Here is an 18,615-nt window from a genome sequence, read left to right as displayed (position 1 = left end):
GGGATTAGCACATCATTTTCAAGGGTAGACATCAAGAATCCAATGCGGTTATAGGTCACAAATCCCATGCAGTTGTTTTGTGTTATACATGCAGCAAAAGGATGATACTGCAAGTATGCTCTTATCTGCTTCTCTGTGCCTGTTATTCTACTTAGCTTCAGATAGATTCCTTTACTTTAGGGCTGCAACTGATGATTATTTTCATTATCGATTAATCTAATGATTCCTTTTTTAGTATTTGAAATACCAAAAAGAAAAATGGCCATCAAAACAAATGTCATTTGTTCATTCGAAAGTCCAAAACGTTTTCAGTTTAAAATATCTGACAAAGAAAGGCAGCAAATCCACAGGAATTTTTTCACTATTTCTGCTTAAATAAGGCTGAAACACTGATTGCATTGTTTCAGTCCATTAACTGACTGACTGTTTCAGCTCCACCTGACGGTGATAATGCCACCCATGTTTGGTTTACCTGTACCTTATCGTCTCCCCATTTTCTGTTGCTGTTCGTCTTTTTTGAGATAGCTGCTACCTGCTTTTTAACCGTTTGAAATCTGAGCAAATTGGCTTAATATCTTTCAAAAACACAGGCAAAGGAAAATGAGCAACTTAAGAAGAAATGGCCGGAAAATTAGCAAGAAAAATGTAAAAAGTACAAAAAATGAAGAAAAAATTAGTAGAAAAAAAGTTTAAAAAAGCGAAGAAAAAAAAACAAGGAAATGACGTTTAAAATAATAATATTTCTAAATAAAAACAATGCTAAATATATAATTATGATAATTGCAAGTATAGTTTCTCAGTGCATTTTTTTCCATATCTTTTGGAAAACATTTTACCAAAGCTACTAATTTCTTGCACTTTGCGGAACAGTTCTTGCCAATTCGCTCATTGCCTTTTTTTTCCCATGTTTAAAAAACAAAGTAAACTGATTTGCTCAGATTTCAAAGGTTTGAATACTTGCAAATGCGTTTGAACGCAAGCACAAGAAAAGTGATCCAGTTGTGTAGTCATAGGGAGCGTACAGCTGGGTCTTTTTTAGAATAGTCTTTATTGTCATTGTACTGGTACAACGAAATTGACGGTGCTCCCACAGAGCTAACGTACACTGCAGAAGATTTAAAGTCACTCAGGACAACAACAACATACAACAGGAGAGGCAGTGTGGCTTGTTAAAAACAGGCATTCTCTTAAAAATAGAGACATGAAATATTCTTACAGACGAGTATCATGTCGAGAAATGGATATTAAATTTCCAAACTTTTCTGCATAGAGACATAATTTTTCAAGAAAGACTCACAATGCATGTAAGAATGAATTTTGTTTCCCCCCGACCCCTAATGCAGTTTGTCTGTATGAGCTTTGTGTCTCATGTTCAGCAATGCATGGACATGTATGTGTGTGTGTTGCTGCCTGTGTGTGAGTCTGTCTGTTGCATAAGAGGATCTGCTGCTGTCCCAGAGCTTAACTAAGGATTTAAACCTCTCTTTCTCACTCTCTCTTGCACTCTCTCTTCCTGTGTCGTCTGTCTCTCTAGCGCTCTCTGTTGCACCCTCTCTAATCTACTTGAGTATTGAAGAGGGGAATGATGTCATTATTTGTTGAATAAGTCTTGTGCGTATGCAGATTGTATGTGTGTTTATCTAGCCGTGTTTGAGCGGGAAAATTTCTTTTTGTTCTCTGTGCATATGCAGAATAAATTAGCCTCCATTTTGACTGCAGCTGCTCAAACACAGAGGAGTCACGATGACTCATAAGTCAAGGTGTTTGCTAATAAATTTCTTTTAAAAACATGGGAAGAAGACAATGAGCAAGTTAAGAACAGTCACCAGAATTAGCAAGACATAGGTAAAAAGTTAAAAGAAAACTGTCTGAAATAAAAAAAGTCTAAACAAAACAAAATAAAACCCAAGCAAGACAAAAAAAGGTTTGAAAAAGTGCTAAAAAAATGAATAACAATTAAATAACAAAAATAAATTCAATAACATATACCGTTTTTCTTTAACATAATCTTAAATATAAAACTATAATACGGTTTTCCCTCCATTTTCCCCCTTTTTTGAAAGCAAAATTTCAGGTAATTTTCTGGTCATCTTTTACTTATTTTTTTCCCCCCCAATGTTTTTCAAATTTGTTCAGGTGTTGAAGGTTTAAATGCTTTTGAAAGGCATCTGATTGCACTACAAAAAAACTGATATCGATCAAGGTTTAAAAACATTTAATCTGAAAACCTTAATTGTTAATAGAAATAAGCTTTTTTTTCATTTGTGTCATTTGTAACTTATGCCAAGTCTATAGAGGATTAATGGATTATAACACTGGTATTTCCCCTTCAGTTACCCTCCAACAGCTAGTCTGTGTTTTGGCAAATCTAAACGTCCCCGTGAGGATAACGCAAGAAATCAATTTTTTATCATTTTGCAGTCTGTTGACACTCACAGAGAGAGGGAGGACTGGGCTTACTGGTGATCTAAAAATAAGAAGTTTGGATGAGACTCCACAAGCATTTCTGTGTCCAACATGCAGTGCTGCAAATTTGTTGGCTGCAAACTCTTTACAGCACCAGAACATTTTGTCAAGAAAGCTGATATGACTCTGTTGAGGAAGGATTTGAGAGCCAATGAATTATCTCTTCATATATGTTGTATTTGTTAAGCATTTTTATTGCTGCTGTGGTTACTAGTAACATAAAATCCCCTGTGATAGCATGCAGAAAGTTAATGGTATACCTTATTAATCTCTGTATGAAAATGATCTTGTCCTGCACACACTGGGCGCCCATTGTTATCTAGATGGCTCAGGGATGAACTCGAGACAGATGGTTCAACTCACCTGTTACACGATTGCAACATACATTAGATAAGTGGATGAATGTTGTTTACCTGTAAACTGTGTTAGTTATATTGATTTGATCACATTCAGCTTTTTTTTTAAAGTTTACACCTGTAAGATCCTCTTACTTTAGGTAACACTAGTTGATTCAAGAGTTTTTTCCCCCTCCTTTTTGATGTCTCTCTTTTCATTACTTAGCAGGCAGGTCAGTGTTTCCTGTGTGTTATTTCAACCACGAGGGTTGCAGTAGTATACTGTTAAACTGTATCACAGTTTCATACTGTGTACATTTGCTTCGCTACAGTGCAGGAAAAAAAACAAACTGACAATCTCGTGTGTGAGCATATCTACTTTCCCCCTCCACTGCATAAGAGAATTTGTACACAGGCTACCGTCAGAAAATGGTTTCAAGGTACAGTTATGATAAAAAAACAAAAAGCCTGATTTTATATCCCTTTCACACTTTAACACCTGGATCAACATAAGTTTTATTTTCCTGCAATCAGAAGCATTTCACAAGCATTTAAAACTCCTGAGAAAATTGCAACTTTGCAAGAAATGTCTCACAAACTGCAAAAACTCCAACACAAAACTTTGTTTAAAGGCCTTTAGCAAATGTTTAATCAAAACTGAAATTTTCAACATTATATACAGAAAGTTCCCAGCAACTTTTCATATGAAGCCGAGTGAAAATTTGAAAAAAAATTAATAAACAAATATAGCTCTCTGAAGTTTTACAAAGTAAAAGGTCCTCCCATGTTGACACTTTCTTTGCACTTTTTAATAAATCAATTTTATCAGCCATCATTAGAATAAAACGCCGATACAGATATTCTGCAAAATGCCAAATATCGGCTCCAATAATCCATCAGGCCAATAATCTGTTAACCCCTACTGCAGTGGGGATGTTGGGGACAGAAATGAAAGTAGCGATAAAGATGGGGATGCTGATAATGATGTGATTGGTGGGCAGGAGTATAATGGTAGTGGAGATAATGACCTCTTCTGTGTGCACTGATCTGTTTGTGTCGGAGGAAAGGCCCCCCTGCTGCACGCACTGTTCAGCTGTGTTGTTTCTCACTGATTCACTTTGTGTTTCTCTCTTTCTTTGTCTGTCGCAGATTGACTTGGAGCCAGAGGGGAAGGTGTACGTGGTCATCGATCTGTCTGGATCCTCCACTGAAGGTAAAGCCACTAAAACACACAGTTTTACTCATGTGATTAAAGGAATCGCACATCTGAACGCATGCAGAAGCCGGGGTATGTGCTGGCGTGAAGTGTAGCATTGAGTTAAACTTATCATTCATTTGGATTTGTGGTTTTAGACACCTGGCAAAAGTAGGTCTGATGTTCACTGCTCTTTTAGAATGAATTTTCTGAACAAAGTTGTGTGTAAACTGTCCGCAGAAGGGAATTTATGTGTTTTTCCAGCATTCATCAATGTGTTAGTAGAGCTAATCTTTTTGTAGGTACAAGCAAAATCTACGCCTTCCTCTGATCACTCATAGAGCTTGTGTAAATAAGGAATGCACATGAACATTGCTTGTCATTATTAGAAATATTTTGTTATATTTAGTTTTGGGTGTTAGCTCTGTAAAAGAAAAACCCTAATTATATACGTGTGTGTGTATGTATATTAATTATATAGATATATATAAAAATTATTCCCACTTCATGAATGAGCCCCAATGAGTTTATTAGAGAGAGAGGCCCAAAAATTTATCACAGGATTGAAAAATACGATTACAAGTACCGTGTTTTACTGTGAAGGCCCAGGCATACTGGGGCCTTTTGGAAATCTGTGCCCAGAAGTCCACTGGCTCACAATCCACCCAACCAACCACAAAGAGACAGAAAGAGACACAAAACAACCAAAAATGACACAAAGTCTGTGTGTGTTGCATGCTCAGGAGCTGGTAGAGACCAAAAACAGAGCTAAATGAGTGAATATTTGACTCAAACATGACTTCAAATAATTGGTGAAGTTGCACTTTAACTGCTGATGAGTAAACGGTTTGCCAACATGTTCACCAGATCAACTTTAAAAAGTGATAATATTCAATACTATGCTCACATCTTTTTTTTTTTTGCTGCCCCCAAGTGGACGGAAACATGCAGGTTTGACATAACATGCTGCACACACATCCTCTGCTATCACTCCAAGTTTACTGCATTGCAGCCTGAAGCCATAGAGTGCGATGGAAAGATTGCTTCCTGTTTTCTTGGAAAGTCACTCAACAGAATTCAAAGAACTTTCTCCTCGCTCTCCTCCTTCTCTCTTTCTTCCTCCTTTATGTGTTTGTATTCATTTAACGTGGAAAGATCCAGAATATCTATCTCGATTAGCCTTTTTGCGCACACACGTCGACTCACTAACATGCTGCATGATAAGAGAGGTTTCACCTGCACCTGTGGATCTTCACACCTGGTTATAAATAGAAACTGCTCTCTGCCTTCCAGTGAAAGTGTGTGCATCCATAAATATGTAAATTTATCGTTTAATCTTGATTTTTATTTGCATAAATGAGGTTAATTGTCTTTTCCACATTTTATTTACTTATTTATGAAATTGTATTTTTGAACATGCACCCTCATATGTTTTTCAAAGGCATCGCTATTTTATTATTGTGCTTGATGTTGTTAATGTTATCAGTTTTGGATATATCATAAGGGGGCACGTGAGGGGCTTCATGCGTTTCTGACGTCTTATTTCATTCTGCAAATATTTTCTATTTCGAAAGCACTTTGTGCTTAAGCTTGAAAAGTGCTATGTAAATAAAGACTATATATATATGTGTGTGTGTGTGTGCAGCAGTATTTCGCAGCAGTATAGTTTCTCTGTGTAAAGACGGATAGAGAGAGCAGTATGAAGAGAGAGGGAGCAGATTCTTAAAATAGTAGGTGAGATTGAGCCACGGATTACACACACACACACACACACACACGCAGACTCAGGCGTCGGTGTCTTGCCCTCATCGATGATTGGACACTCTGTTGTGACCTCACGACCCACTCCCCGCCCACTCCTGAACTTCCTCCCTGAGTTCAGCTGGCATGAGTGCTCGTCATGTTAATGTATGCTGATAAAAACAAATGGTGTGTGTGTGCTGATAGGAGGGGTTGGAGAGATGGAGGGTGAGAACTAGAGGAAGATGTGGTATTTTTAGCAGATTTCGTTTTTTTTTCTCCCCTGCTACAATCTGTTATGTGCAGGCTGGAAGGAGTTGTTCCTCTCCTCTTTTTCTCCTCGTACATCTGTTGGTCTCAGCAAGCAAATAAAAACAATAATCTGACCTAATCTAACCATCTGCAGTCTCTCCGTTCCGGCATACTTTTCTGTTCCCTTTAAATATTTCGTTCACATTTCTCAAAGCTTGGAAAATAACTGCCATGATTGAGCACTTATTTAATTTTTTAAGAAATCACGTTTATTTTTGAATGCAGTATCTTTAATTATCCAGTTTCATCCTTTAAAAGATGAAACATCACTTTTCTTGTGTTGCATTCAGACGCCGTTCACATGCATTTAAACCTTTGAAACCCAAAGAAATCGTTTTGATTTCTTTTGAAAACATGGTGTAAGATGCAATGAGCAACTCGGCAAAAGATGTTCCACGAATTGCAAGATGTTAGGAAAAGAGAGTGAAAGAGAGAGAGAGAGAGAAATTATTAGAAGATTATACTAAGAATAAATTGAGAAAAATTTCCAGAAAACTATCTTTGTAATTATTATTGTTATTATTATCACAATTACCATTAACTAATTGTATTTATTTATTTTATTTTATAATATTATATAATTATTATTACATAATTATTTTATAATTTAAAAAAAAAAATTATTATTTTACTTTTTTTGTGCTAAATTTCAGATATTTTTATACTTGTAACTTTTTCCGAAAATTCAGTCAGTTTGTTAAGGTTTCAAAGTATTTATTACCTCTAAGCACTGTTTAGTTGGAAAACAATTACATGTATTCAGTGTAGGGTTTAGATTCCTAAAAATTGTAATAATAAACATAATAATAAAAAATAATAATGAAAAACGAACAAAGTTAAACTAGTAATATATACAGTGCAATAAAGATATAAAATAAAAATGAAAGGGAAATGAAATGAGAATAAAAACTTGTCAAAAGCCAGTTCAAAAAACAAGTCTTCAGAAGACTTGTAAAAGAATTGAAAATGTACCAAAATCATAAGAAAATATGTCATCAGTGTTCAGTTGCTATTTCTCAAGCCAGAATAAGTGACGACTTTATCTCACCGTCCTCTTCGCCGGCAGAATAAAGGCCCCCTCGGCTTCACATTTATAAATACCGTCTTTTTTTAATTTCACATTTATAGGTCTAATTCTGTCGTCCTTAGAAGGCTGCCTGATAAACAGTTGTCATTTCTGAAGATGCTCTTTCGAACACAACCATCATATTGTTTGGTTGCAGAGCCTCTTCATCTTCTTTCAGTACAGCTTATTGATTGTTTTCAGAAAAAAAATGCATTTTCTACTCTTGTTTACCTTTAAATGGGAGCTTAGAGTTTTATGATACAATGTTGAATGTTTGCTCGAGCAAGCTATGAGTGAGCTGGTGAACTAAATAGATCGAGGGCTATTACAAGTCACGATCAGGACACGGGACTATAGTTGACAAAAACAAACGTCCACATAATCAGAATTTCAACAATTTATTTAGTATTTAACAGAAAACTTGACATGCAACATCAATATAACCTGCATTCATCTGTCCACCTGAGTGTTCGATTTGTTTACATGGTACTGGGCAAACCTGCTGCATACACGAATATCTGTCTCATCCTACCGATGCAGTGACTACGTTCCAGCGTAGTGTCCAAAATCTTTTATCGGTTATTCCCTATATAGTTCACTATTTAATAAAGACTTCATAGAGAATAGTGAGCGATTAAATGAGTGAGCGGCTCTGAGTGTCGGAGCGCACTCTGGCACAAACTGGACCGTTTGTAAACCGTTTCTTCGAACATCTGCTCTCGCATTTTAGTGCAAAGCATCAGATTAGATTTACGAACACGGCCTCGGTGGCTGATGTTGATTTCCTCTCAATTTCGGATAGCTGCTTGAACATGAACAGATGTGAAGATTTTGGTTTAGAAGCTTTAACTGGTGATTTTTCATGGTAGAAAATGCTGCCGTTCTCCATTACAGTCATTCCCCAGCTGAAAGAACAATGCTACATGTAGCTACATGCTAATATCAGGGAAACATGTTATCTCAGTTTCTGATGGTGTTGATTTCTCCCTTATTTCAGATCATATTCCTGGTTGTATTTTAAAGCTCTTACAATTGATTTATTGATTTTTCATGCCAAAAAATTACATTAAAGTCATTCCCCAGGCTGCCTGTACACTGGTGAATGTAGCTATATGATTAAAATTGGGGAAACATGTAATCTTGGTTGCTGATGTAAACTTCGCCCTCCTTTCAGGTCATATTCCTGAACTTGTCTGTCTGTGAGGATTTTAGTTTAAGAGCTTTTATTGGTGATTTTTTGGGATAGAAAGTTATGCTTTTCCCTGTTATTCATTTCCCACAACACGCTACATGTAGCTACATGCTAATATCAGGGAAACATGTTATCTTGGTCACCAGTGTTGTTAACTTGTCTCTGATCTTGGATCTTATTCCTGGTAAAACATGTCCGGTTGTGTTTAGAAGCTTTTATTGGTGATATTTCACGGTAGAAAGTGTTACAATCATCCCCTGACTGAAAGAACACTGCTACATGTAGCTACATGCTAATATCAGGGAAAATGTTATCTTGGTTGCCTTTGTTGTTCATTTTCGGATCTCTCCCTGATTTCGGATTATATTCCTGCTAGTACATGTTATACTGTTAAGATTTAGCTTTTATTGGTGATTTTTTGCAGCAAAATTTCGCAACTGCAATGACGGTGCAGAGACACGAAAATACGGAAACCCTGGAAAAACAGTAGACTGGGCACAGAGAGAGTATGAGGAAAATAATGTGTCTTTTGAACATTAAAGCATGTAAATGTGTTCTAGTAGAAACCAAAAATATATAAGTATAAACCTTAAAATGAGCAAAATAGGTCCTCATTAGGCTCAGTAGATTTTTTTACGCATCATTATTTGACAAGCAGATGGATTACTGCCACGGTTGTATTGTTATTCATCTTTATGTCATATTTGTTTATATCACCATCTGCAGTTCAGCTCTTCCTCTTCTCTGTCTCCACTGCCTGCTTGTCCTCTACTGGTTTATTGTCCAATTTGAATCTCCTGTCTGTCCGTATGTGTGTTTATTGGACGGCCGTCTCCCAGTTGGTCATTTATCTGAACCGGAGTTTGTCGGTCTCCACGACGATCACTCTTAACTGTTGTTATGCCTCATCACCCCTCCTTGTCGGCATGCCAGTGTATGTGTGTGTGTGTACGTGTGTGTCCAGGACAGATGGATGATGTATTATGTAAAACAAAGTGATCCCAGTAATGGCCTGTTAAGCTGCCTGCCCCCCCCCTCTCACCAACACCATCATCACACACACACACAACCAAAACACACACACACTCCTACTCACACTCACACACACTCAGAGTCCCTAGACAGCCTGTCTGTAATCGAACTCAGCAGTAACCACATCTATAGCGCACCCAGGAGAGAGAGATGGAGGGAGTGTGAAAGAAAGGCAAACTAGGACAGGAGCGCAGAGAGAGGGAGTGTGTGTGGGAGTGAGAGTGGAGGTGGTTCTCTTGTCTTAAGGTTACCCTCGGAAAGCATTTATCTTTCCGGGGAGATGCGGAGAGGAAGGGAACGGCTGGTTGGATGGTGCTCGCTGAGGAGGAGTATTTTTAATATGCTGTCCTTCGTTTTAGTGCCCACACATGAGAGTATAAATAGCACGCACACGTACGTATGCATAGGCCTCTGGTAGGTGTGGGGTGTTTGTAAGAAAGAGGGAGGGAAGGAGGGGACGGGGTGGACGGGGACGGGGGATGTGAGGCTGTTAAATGATTAAACATCTCGAGCAACATGATGCAAATCACCCTTATTTGTACAAAGAGTCTCAGGAAGTCAAATCAATGGGCGTTAAGAAAATATCACTGTTATGTGTGTGAGTCAAAAATAGGGATGTTCCTAACAACTAATTTCCCTGACATTTAAACGGCAGCCTCCTGTCTCGTCTCAAAGTAAAAAAACACTCAGAAAACGGTCAAAATAAGCACGGTTTAATCTTTAAGGTTAAACGTCCTATGAAAAAAAAAAGCATGTTAAAAAGATCCTTTTGAAATCATTGATCACATTTTTTGACAACCACATAATATTTTTAAATGCTGCTCAAATGTGCGGCACCTTGCACTGTTCATTATGAATATTAACCTTGAGAAACCTGGACAAATTGGCTTTGTTTATGTCAAAAGCATGGGAAGAAGGGAATGAGCAACTCAGAAAGAAATCACCGAAAAATTAGCAAGAAATGACTAAAACCTACAAAAAGATTACCTGAAAGGTAGCACCCCCTCAAAACAACAGCAAAAAAAAAAAAAATAATAATTGCGAAAGGAAAAGGAAAAAGAAACAACAACAAAAGGAAATCACATGAAGAAAATGTTTTTTAAAATGAAAATCATAATTATGTAAAATTCTAAATTCATAATTCTATAATATAGATAAAAATATGGTTTCTGGACATTTTCCCTTGTTAGAAAAAATCTAAATTTACTAATTTTTGCAATTTGTGGGAAAGGGTTAGGGGGCATGTTACCAGATACCACTAAAAACACTGTGGAGCACCAGAAAATAATATTGTTACACGACGACACCCATCAGTTTTTTTTTTGTTTTTTTTTTTTGAGAGCTGTAAGTGCAACATAATTTGACGGAGGCATCTCATAATTCTCTATGCAGAAAGAATAAATATTAGGAAATATCTAGAAAATGTGCCTGATCATCTCATATCCAAATAATAACAATTTTAATAGTACATTTAATTTGACTGACTATGATTTCTAGTGCTGAATAGCAAGGGTGGCAAAGTTTAACTGACTAGCTGACTAACAGAAAAGTTCAGAAAAGTTCAGAAATGTCTCTTTTGTTGGTTCATTTTTTGTTTATAAACATGTGTTGTGTTTGCTCGGCAGCCACGGGGACCAATGAGAACGAGGAGCGTGTGTTTCGAGAGAGGATCGGTCCTCGCCGGCGGCAGGGAGCCGTCCGAAGACGCGTCCATCAAGTCAACGGGCACAAGTTCATGGCCACCTACCTGAGACAACCGACCTACTGCTCACATTGCAGAGATTTTATCTGGTAGGCAACACACACACACACACACACACACAGACATCAGTCTGCGCTGCTGTTATGTTTCATTAAACCAGCCTGGCTGAAATGCTGACTCCTGTGTGTGTGATCTGATAGGGGCGTGCTGGGGAAGCAGGGATACCAGTGTCAGGGTGAGTACCTTTCTCTGGCTGATTCCAATTTCTCAAGTAACGCTGCGCATCATTTATTATTGAAGCACGCAGACACAAGAGGGATTACATGTTGCAGAATGACGGCTGTGATTTGGTCTCGAGCCACCTTTGCCCACAGCTAACCTGAGTTACACCAACAACATCCACTATGATGCATGATAGTACTAAAATGCATGTTTTTATTCAGTGGATGCAAAAATCCTGAAAACTCATCAGGAAGTCAAAGAGCTGCTTATCTCATTTTTTTAAGACACTAAATTGCTGCCCAGCTGAAACTCACAAGGAATCACAATTATATGTTACTAATACTATTGTAGCTGTCCCAGCTGGATATTGTAGAATTCATTAGTTTAAAAATATTTGACGTCCGACAGTTTTTTGACCATAGTGAAAATTTTATTTTTAACCCTTTGAACCAGATCAAACTGGTTTGATTTCTTTCAAAAACATGGTGGTGAAGCATTGTAAGACATTGCACAAAAATAAGGAAAAAAAGTAACAAGAACATTACCTATAATCAAGAAAACAAAAAAGCAGAGCAAAAAAAAACCAAAAAAAAAAAAAATGTTTATTTTTTATCCTGTAAGTAATTTTTAAATATATAATTATAATAATTATTAATATAATTTTCTGATAATTTTCCCTTTTTTTCTAATACATTCCCCATTTTGAAAGTAATTTTAAGGTAATTTTCTCATCATCTTTTTCTAAGACAATTTGTGCCAAGGTGGCTATTGCCAAAAATCAAACCAATTTCCTCAGGTTTCAAAGGGCTAAGAAGCTGGACGCCAGCAAATACAAATTAAAAACAAAATATATATGTAGCTAAAACCATGTTATCTATTTTGGAAAAGATTACATTTTCAATAAATGTTGACTTTTTGGACCTTACAACATTCTGGAGTCACTGGAAACGTTTTAGATCACACAGAAACAATCCTACGTAGCCACCACTGGAACCTAATTCTACAAAAAAAACTAGTAATGGTAACTTAACCTTTATCTGCAATTGTGCAGAAATACCAGGTTTAAACAGAATAACTATACATGCAAAAGCAAGAAAAAAAGCTGGTGTTAATGAAGTTCAAATGTTGATTGACACTGAAATGTCAGTGTTTTCAGTGAAGCTTTGGAGCCTCAAACCATTTGGTACAGTCCTCAATTGTCGGATCTACTGTTTGTTAGAGGCTGCAACAGCTGTATAACACTCTTTTTCGGCTTTTGAAAATTTGAATTATGTTGCTTAAGAAGGTTTAGATTGCACTGTTACGTTTTTGTATCGACTTTTAATGTGGGTCAGTCTCACTCGGCCGCCACCCGACCCCTTTAACAAGGTCAGTATCGGCACAGATGTGAAATCAGTGTATCAAATCGATGCATCACGAGGTGCAACAGTGTTGCATCAGAATCACAGGAGAGCAAAACGTTGATCCTTTACGGTTTATCTCAGGTTTCCCGCAGATCCACAAAAAGTCTTAAAAGGCATTGAATTCATTCATTCATCTGAAAAAATAAGGCCTTAATTGGTATTAAAATGTCTTAAATCAATCTTTCAAAAGTCTTAAAAAAATGCAATTACATTAGAGGTAGAATTTGATAAAGGTTTTTTTTTTTCTGATGTTGCATTGTTAAATCTCAAAATAATTTGGGAGTATTTATTTATTTTTTTAAAATAATTTACTTCGTAAAGTCTTCTTAATGGGAATAAAAGCAGTGGAAGCACAAAATGGTAAAGCTCACTCAACAGATGCGTGGTATTTTCCAATTCTAACCACATCTAACTTTTTCACTTGGCCAAAAATGTAATGTTTTATTTAACAATAAACATTTAGCAAAATTGTCCTAAAGTCTGTGTAAAAAGTGTCGGTTCAGGGTTTGTGTGTGTGTTTTTTAGTTTTGATTATTATAAAATTTGTCTTAAATTTTAATTCCAAGAGACATTTAAAAAGTCTTCTTAAAAAAGTATTAAATTGATTTGCCTTAAGATGTAGGAACCTTGTATCTAATCTGGGGGAAATAATCTGTAATAACTTAATATGTTGGTTATCAAAATCTAAGGGTCAAATTTAAGGATGTGTGTTAATGCCTGATGTTGATGCTGTGCCTCCAGTGTGTACGTGTGTCGTCCACAAGCGCTGCCATGAGCTCATCATCACCAAGTGTGCCGGGATGAAGAAGCAGGAGGACACACCCGAGGAGGTACATATACATACTGCACACATGAAGTATGTTGGTAAAAAAGGGTTCCCACGGTCATGGAAAACCTGGAAAAGCCATGGAATTTCACTATCACATTTTCCAGGCCTGGAAAAGTAATGTAATTGGTAAAAGTCATTGAAAGTTTTGGAAAAATTAATTAAATTTGCTGTGTGTAATAAATTAAATTACATTAATGTAACATGAAAGTGAATTTATTTTCTGTAGCTGACAACATAACGTAGCTTTAATGTGTGTTGGCGTGTGGCAATCTTCCCCTTCATGTATGCCCATGAGGCATGTCATATCGTTTCTTGACCACTTTTGGAGTTTACAACTTTAAGTGGCTGTATTTTGTATTTGTTTCACCACATATTTTTTTAAAGAAACGTTCCTTCCAGACTGATTTTTTTTTATTTTTCCACTTTAAATTTATTTTTTGGTGATTTTTTTTTAATTATTAATTTTTGGTAATTTTTTTCTGTTAAATATTTTGGCAATTTTTTATCTATATATATTTTTTTATTTTTTTTTTTTTATTTTTATTTTTTTTAACGAAACAGGTTTTGAAGACATTTTTCACCAAAATTACACCATATCACAGCCAGCAACTGTAAAAAACAACAAAAATTATTGTTGGATATTGTTATTATTTGTTAAAAACACACCAAGTAATGACAGAAAAACAGAATACAGACTGTCACCATTCAGACCTTGAGTGAATAAATCTGTGTTACTTAAGGTAACACATGTGTACACTGTGTACTTACACTTGAGCCACATGCATTATTCCTCCGATAATGCGACAGTGACCTCTTTGTAACACCATGTATGTGCGTGTCTGTGTGTGTCTGTGTGTGTGTGTCTCCCTCTGTAGGTGGGCTCACAGCGGTTCAGTGTTAACATGCCCCATAAGTTCAGTATCCACAACTACAAGGTCCCCACGTTCTGCGACCACTGTGGCTCCCTGCTGTGGGGCCTCATGAGGCAGGGCCTGCAGTGCAAAGGTGAGTTCATGTACTGTGGGGAATTCACAGCATCAGTGCACACTGGATGCAGTTAGAGATGCTTGTGTTTTGCAACCTCCTTGGAGTCTAAGTTTGCATTTGTGCATTGGTTGTGGACAAATTAGAGAAATGTCTTAATAAATGTTGATTTATTTTATAAAAAGAACTTTTAAGTAAGACTGAAATGCAACATTTTCATAACAGTTTAATAAAAAATGCCAACAATGCTTGTTTTTTTTCTTAGTATTATGTAAAGTTGGTGAACAGATTTAAAAGTAAAGTGGTGAAATGTTAGGTCAAGGTATTACTTTTTGTGGCTGATTTTGGAAATTAATTTAGAGGATTTTCTAACTTCTTTTGTCCGCCCTCACGCCATCGATAGTTGTGGCCAGAGGTGTTATGTTTGAAGGGTTTCTGTCCATCCCATTCAGGTGAGCGCAATATCTCAAGGACACCTTGAGGGAATTTCCTTGTATTTGACACAAACGTCTGTTTGGTTCCTTAAGTACATTTCATTCTTGAGAACATAAAATCCCACACTGTGTACGAAGGCCTATATTAGAGAGTCAGCCATTTATTATCCATCTGAAATGATGTCTTTTTTAATCGAATTATTTGTACACAGCTATGAATCAGTATATATTTAGTCTTAAAAGACGCAAGGAGAGATCCCGTGCAGCTGGCAGAGGAGCCGCTCACTGTGATTACTCTGAGCTGCATGCATGTGACTCTGTTACACATTTGTCTTGATGGACTGAGTAAGTTGCTAAATTTGTCACGTCACTTTTTTGCAATAAAGTCACTAAGAGGGTCTGAAAAGTCGCTAAGAAGGGGGCATCAAAAAGCTTCTGCCTACATGCAACGTGAACCAGACATGTATATTTATTTACATCTGACTGGACGGTCTCCGGTCGACTGATCGCTGCATCTCTGAATTTAAATCTTTCATATATCGAACATGATTTCTTTTCATAGGAAATACCATGAGTAAGTAGGCAGGGTTTTATACTTTATCGTTGGACACCTTTGCTATTGATCACACCTTCCAGCTCAATTTCATATCTTTAACTACGAGGTAACGTTTAAAACAGTCCAGTGTTTGAGCCAGAAAGCCCTTTGAGTTTAACCTGAAGCGTTTTCATGTGTTTCTGTTGTTTTGCAGTGTGTGTAAGATGAATGTGCACAGGCGGTGTGAGACCAATGTAGCTCCTAACTGCGGTGTGGACGCCCGAGGAATCGCCAAGGTCCTGTCTGACCTGGGAGTCACGCCTGACAAGATCTCCAACACCGCACAGCGCAGGAGGAAGGTAACGAGTCTTTCTCACGAACACAGATGTTTCAGTTTATAAGATTTTATTTCAACATTTAACAAATACAAGCAGGAAAAAAAATGCAGTTTTTATTCATCACCTGTGCATCAAATGTCTTTTTTAAAAACATTCATAAATATAAAAGTGAAAATAAAAATTAAAGCTTTGATATTCTGCAGCTGGATTTTATAACACCATCTCCCTAAAATAAAAAATCCTCAATCAAAATCCTTAATTGTATAATGTGATTAACTGTATAAAATCCATTTTTTTTTTTTTTTTTTTTTTTTTTATTAAATCAACATTCTTTAATGGATAAATTTAATTTATCTTGATGTTAAGGTCCAGAGACGGGAATCAAAGAACTAGTAGTACTACTGCTGAAAATAAGAAAAAAAGAAGTATTGATTTTATATATATATATATATATATATAATATATATATATATATATATATATAAGTAAGTACAAATATTGTTTTCTGTACATTTTTCCCTATTTTTGGGGTAATTTTCTAAAAATCCTCCACTCAAACATTTGTAGGTAATTTTCTTTTCTTTTCCTATTACCAATTTCTTGCTATTTTTGGGACACTTCTTGCAAAGTTGGTCATGCCTTTTTTCCACATTTTTTTTTGACAAAATCAAATAAAATACAAATTATTTGGAAAAGTGTTACTTGTTTTTTTTAGCCTCCGTAAGGTTTTTTTTCTTCTGTGTGTCTCTCTGGACGTTGATGCACAGGATGAAGAAAGTCACACGCTTCAACTGAGAAACCGATTCAACTCGCTGACTCGTAGTTCAAGTAAACGATTTTAGTGCAGCCCAAAGGAACGGTCATGTTGTCGCTCTTTCTCTCTCCAGTTGACTCCAGGGCAGGACCCTCCCCAGTCTCCTCCTGAGCTCTCCCAGACTGAGGAGAACAGCTTCAGCCAGCCAGCTGTCCCCACCTCCCCCTCCCAGCAGGGTAACACTGAACACACACACACACACACCATCACAAAACACAGATTTTCAAAGCTCTGCGAGATGCGTTCTTAGCAGCATGCAGTTTTAATCTGTTAATTTTATCAGTAAGAGGTAGCATTTCCATTTCAGTAATAATATTGTCGCTCCTTTTAAGAAATAAGTGCTTGAATGTGTTATTGTCTTTGTATATATAAGCATTATCCAAGAATTATCCCCCACCGCCCACCACCATTTGGCTGTCACAGTTAGTCATCGTCCTCTCACACTTTACAAGCCGAGAAATAAAAGTTAACTTTCGCTTTGTGGAAGGATTCCCATTTTTGTTTTACGGAGCCAAACGTTGATGAACACGGCTGCTATTTAAACACCCTGGTCGGAGCGACCGTAGCTGAGTCACCCCAGGTCTCAACAGAGGATGTGATCATTATTTTTGAAGATTTATTGAAGAGTAATCAGTAACAAATAATGAGCAGCGTTTCTGAAATATATATAAATATATACATATTTTGTATAACAAGCTGACGGTAAAAAAGACAGTCCGCCTGTTTTCGCTGATTTCTGATCTGCTTTTCCGTTGACGCCCACAGACTTGGCACAGTTAGAACGCCTGCAGGACACGCTGTCACTCGACCAGCAGGGACCCCAACACTCCTCCTCCTCCTCCTCTTCCTCCTCCTCCACCACCTCCTCTTCCTCCACGTCCTCCTCTTCCTCCTCGGCAGGCAGGGAGAACGGACAGATCCAGAGGAGGACCCTCAAAGACTTCAACTTTATCAAGGTTCTCGGCAAAGGCAGCTTCGGCAAGGTGCGGCGCCGCTGCAGGGGTGTTGAGGGGGATGTTTGTTTGCTTACTGCTCATTATGTTCATTATTGAAACAGGTTTTTTTGTTGTTCTCTTAACACCCTGTTCATCATGGTTTCCATTATTCATAGCTGTCGGATTATCAGGAGACGTCAGGGAATATCAGGGACCAGAATAGAACAATTTACATGTCAATCATGTTTTATGGAGGCAGCTGGTTTCACACATTGCATTTCACCATGTGCCACATCAAACAGTAACCAGAGTTTTTCCTATTTTTATGCCTCCGCGCTGACGATAGGCGATGCTGGAGGCATTAGGTTTTCAGGTTGTCTGTACGTACAACTTGTTAATGTGATAAAATTAACCACAAACGTTCATATGGACTTGGGGTTGGACTGATTAGAATTTGGTGGTCAAACGTCAAGGTTAATGTGCATCTGACTCAAACTTTTGAACACGATGAACACCGTGAGGGAATTTCTTAAAATCTGACACAAATGTCCACTTAGACTCAAGAATGAATGAAAGGTCAAGGTCTCATTCTCATGAATGCAATATCTCCAGAAGGCCTCGTGGGACTTTCCTCAAATGTGGCACAAACTTCCACTTGGACTCAAGAATAAACTTTTTAGAAATTTGGTGGTCAAAGGTCAAGGTCACTGTGACCTGTCTCATTCTTGTGAACGTAATGGGTGTGTTAGTAAATCTAATGTGACGCTGAAATGATATAGCTGCTGCTCCAGGAAACGGAGCGTTCAGTTTCTGCTTAGATTAACGAATGTCGTAGTTAATCACACACTCACTTTCGCTTGGTGCTCTGAAGCTCCGTCGCCCCAGACGGAATACCCAGAGTGCACTCTGCCACTCCCACAGTGCGATGCTCTGGATATCCGAATGCACCCTATATATCAAGGGAGTTTCCTCAAATTTGGCAAAAATGTCCGCTTGCGCTCAAGAACGAACTGGTTATAATTTGGTGAGCGAAGGTCAAAGCACAGAGATTCAAAAAGGCACGCACATCCTGTAGTGGGTG

The 18,615-nt window shown here is 37.4% G+C and overlaps 1 protein-coding gene across 1 annotated transcript in view; it reads left to right on the top strand.

The window, feature by feature from the left end:
- The window catches only part of prkcea (protein kinase C, epsilon a), a 45,312-nt gene that overhangs the window by 19,846 nt on the left and 6,851 nt on the right, over window positions 1-18,615 (top strand). Inside the window, exons 2-9 of the mRNA XM_042507530.1 lie at window positions 3,951-4,014; window positions 10,964-11,129; window positions 11,241-11,275; window positions 13,407-13,495; window positions 14,370-14,499; window positions 15,664-15,806; window positions 16,673-16,775; window positions 17,365-17,582. Coding sequence (XP_042363464.1) covers window positions 3,951-4,014; window positions 10,964-11,129; window positions 11,241-11,275; window positions 13,407-13,495; window positions 14,370-14,499; window positions 15,664-15,806; window positions 16,673-16,775; window positions 17,365-17,582 — 948 coding nt within the window. The remainder of the gene's footprint in view (window positions 1-3,950; window positions 4,015-10,963; window positions 11,130-11,240; window positions 11,276-13,406; window positions 13,496-14,369; window positions 14,500-15,663; window positions 15,807-16,672; window positions 16,776-17,364; window positions 17,583-18,615) is intronic.

The sequence above is a fragment of the Plectropomus leopardus genome, chromosome 19 (genome assembly GCF_008729295.1).
Source record: "Plectropomus leopardus isolate mb chromosome 19, YSFRI_Pleo_2.0, whole genome shotgun sequence".
NCBI classification, from domain to species: Eukaryota; Metazoa; Chordata; class Actinopteri; order Perciformes; family Serranidae; genus Plectropomus; species Plectropomus leopardus.
This window is presented reverse-complemented; position numbering and strand designations above follow the sequence as displayed.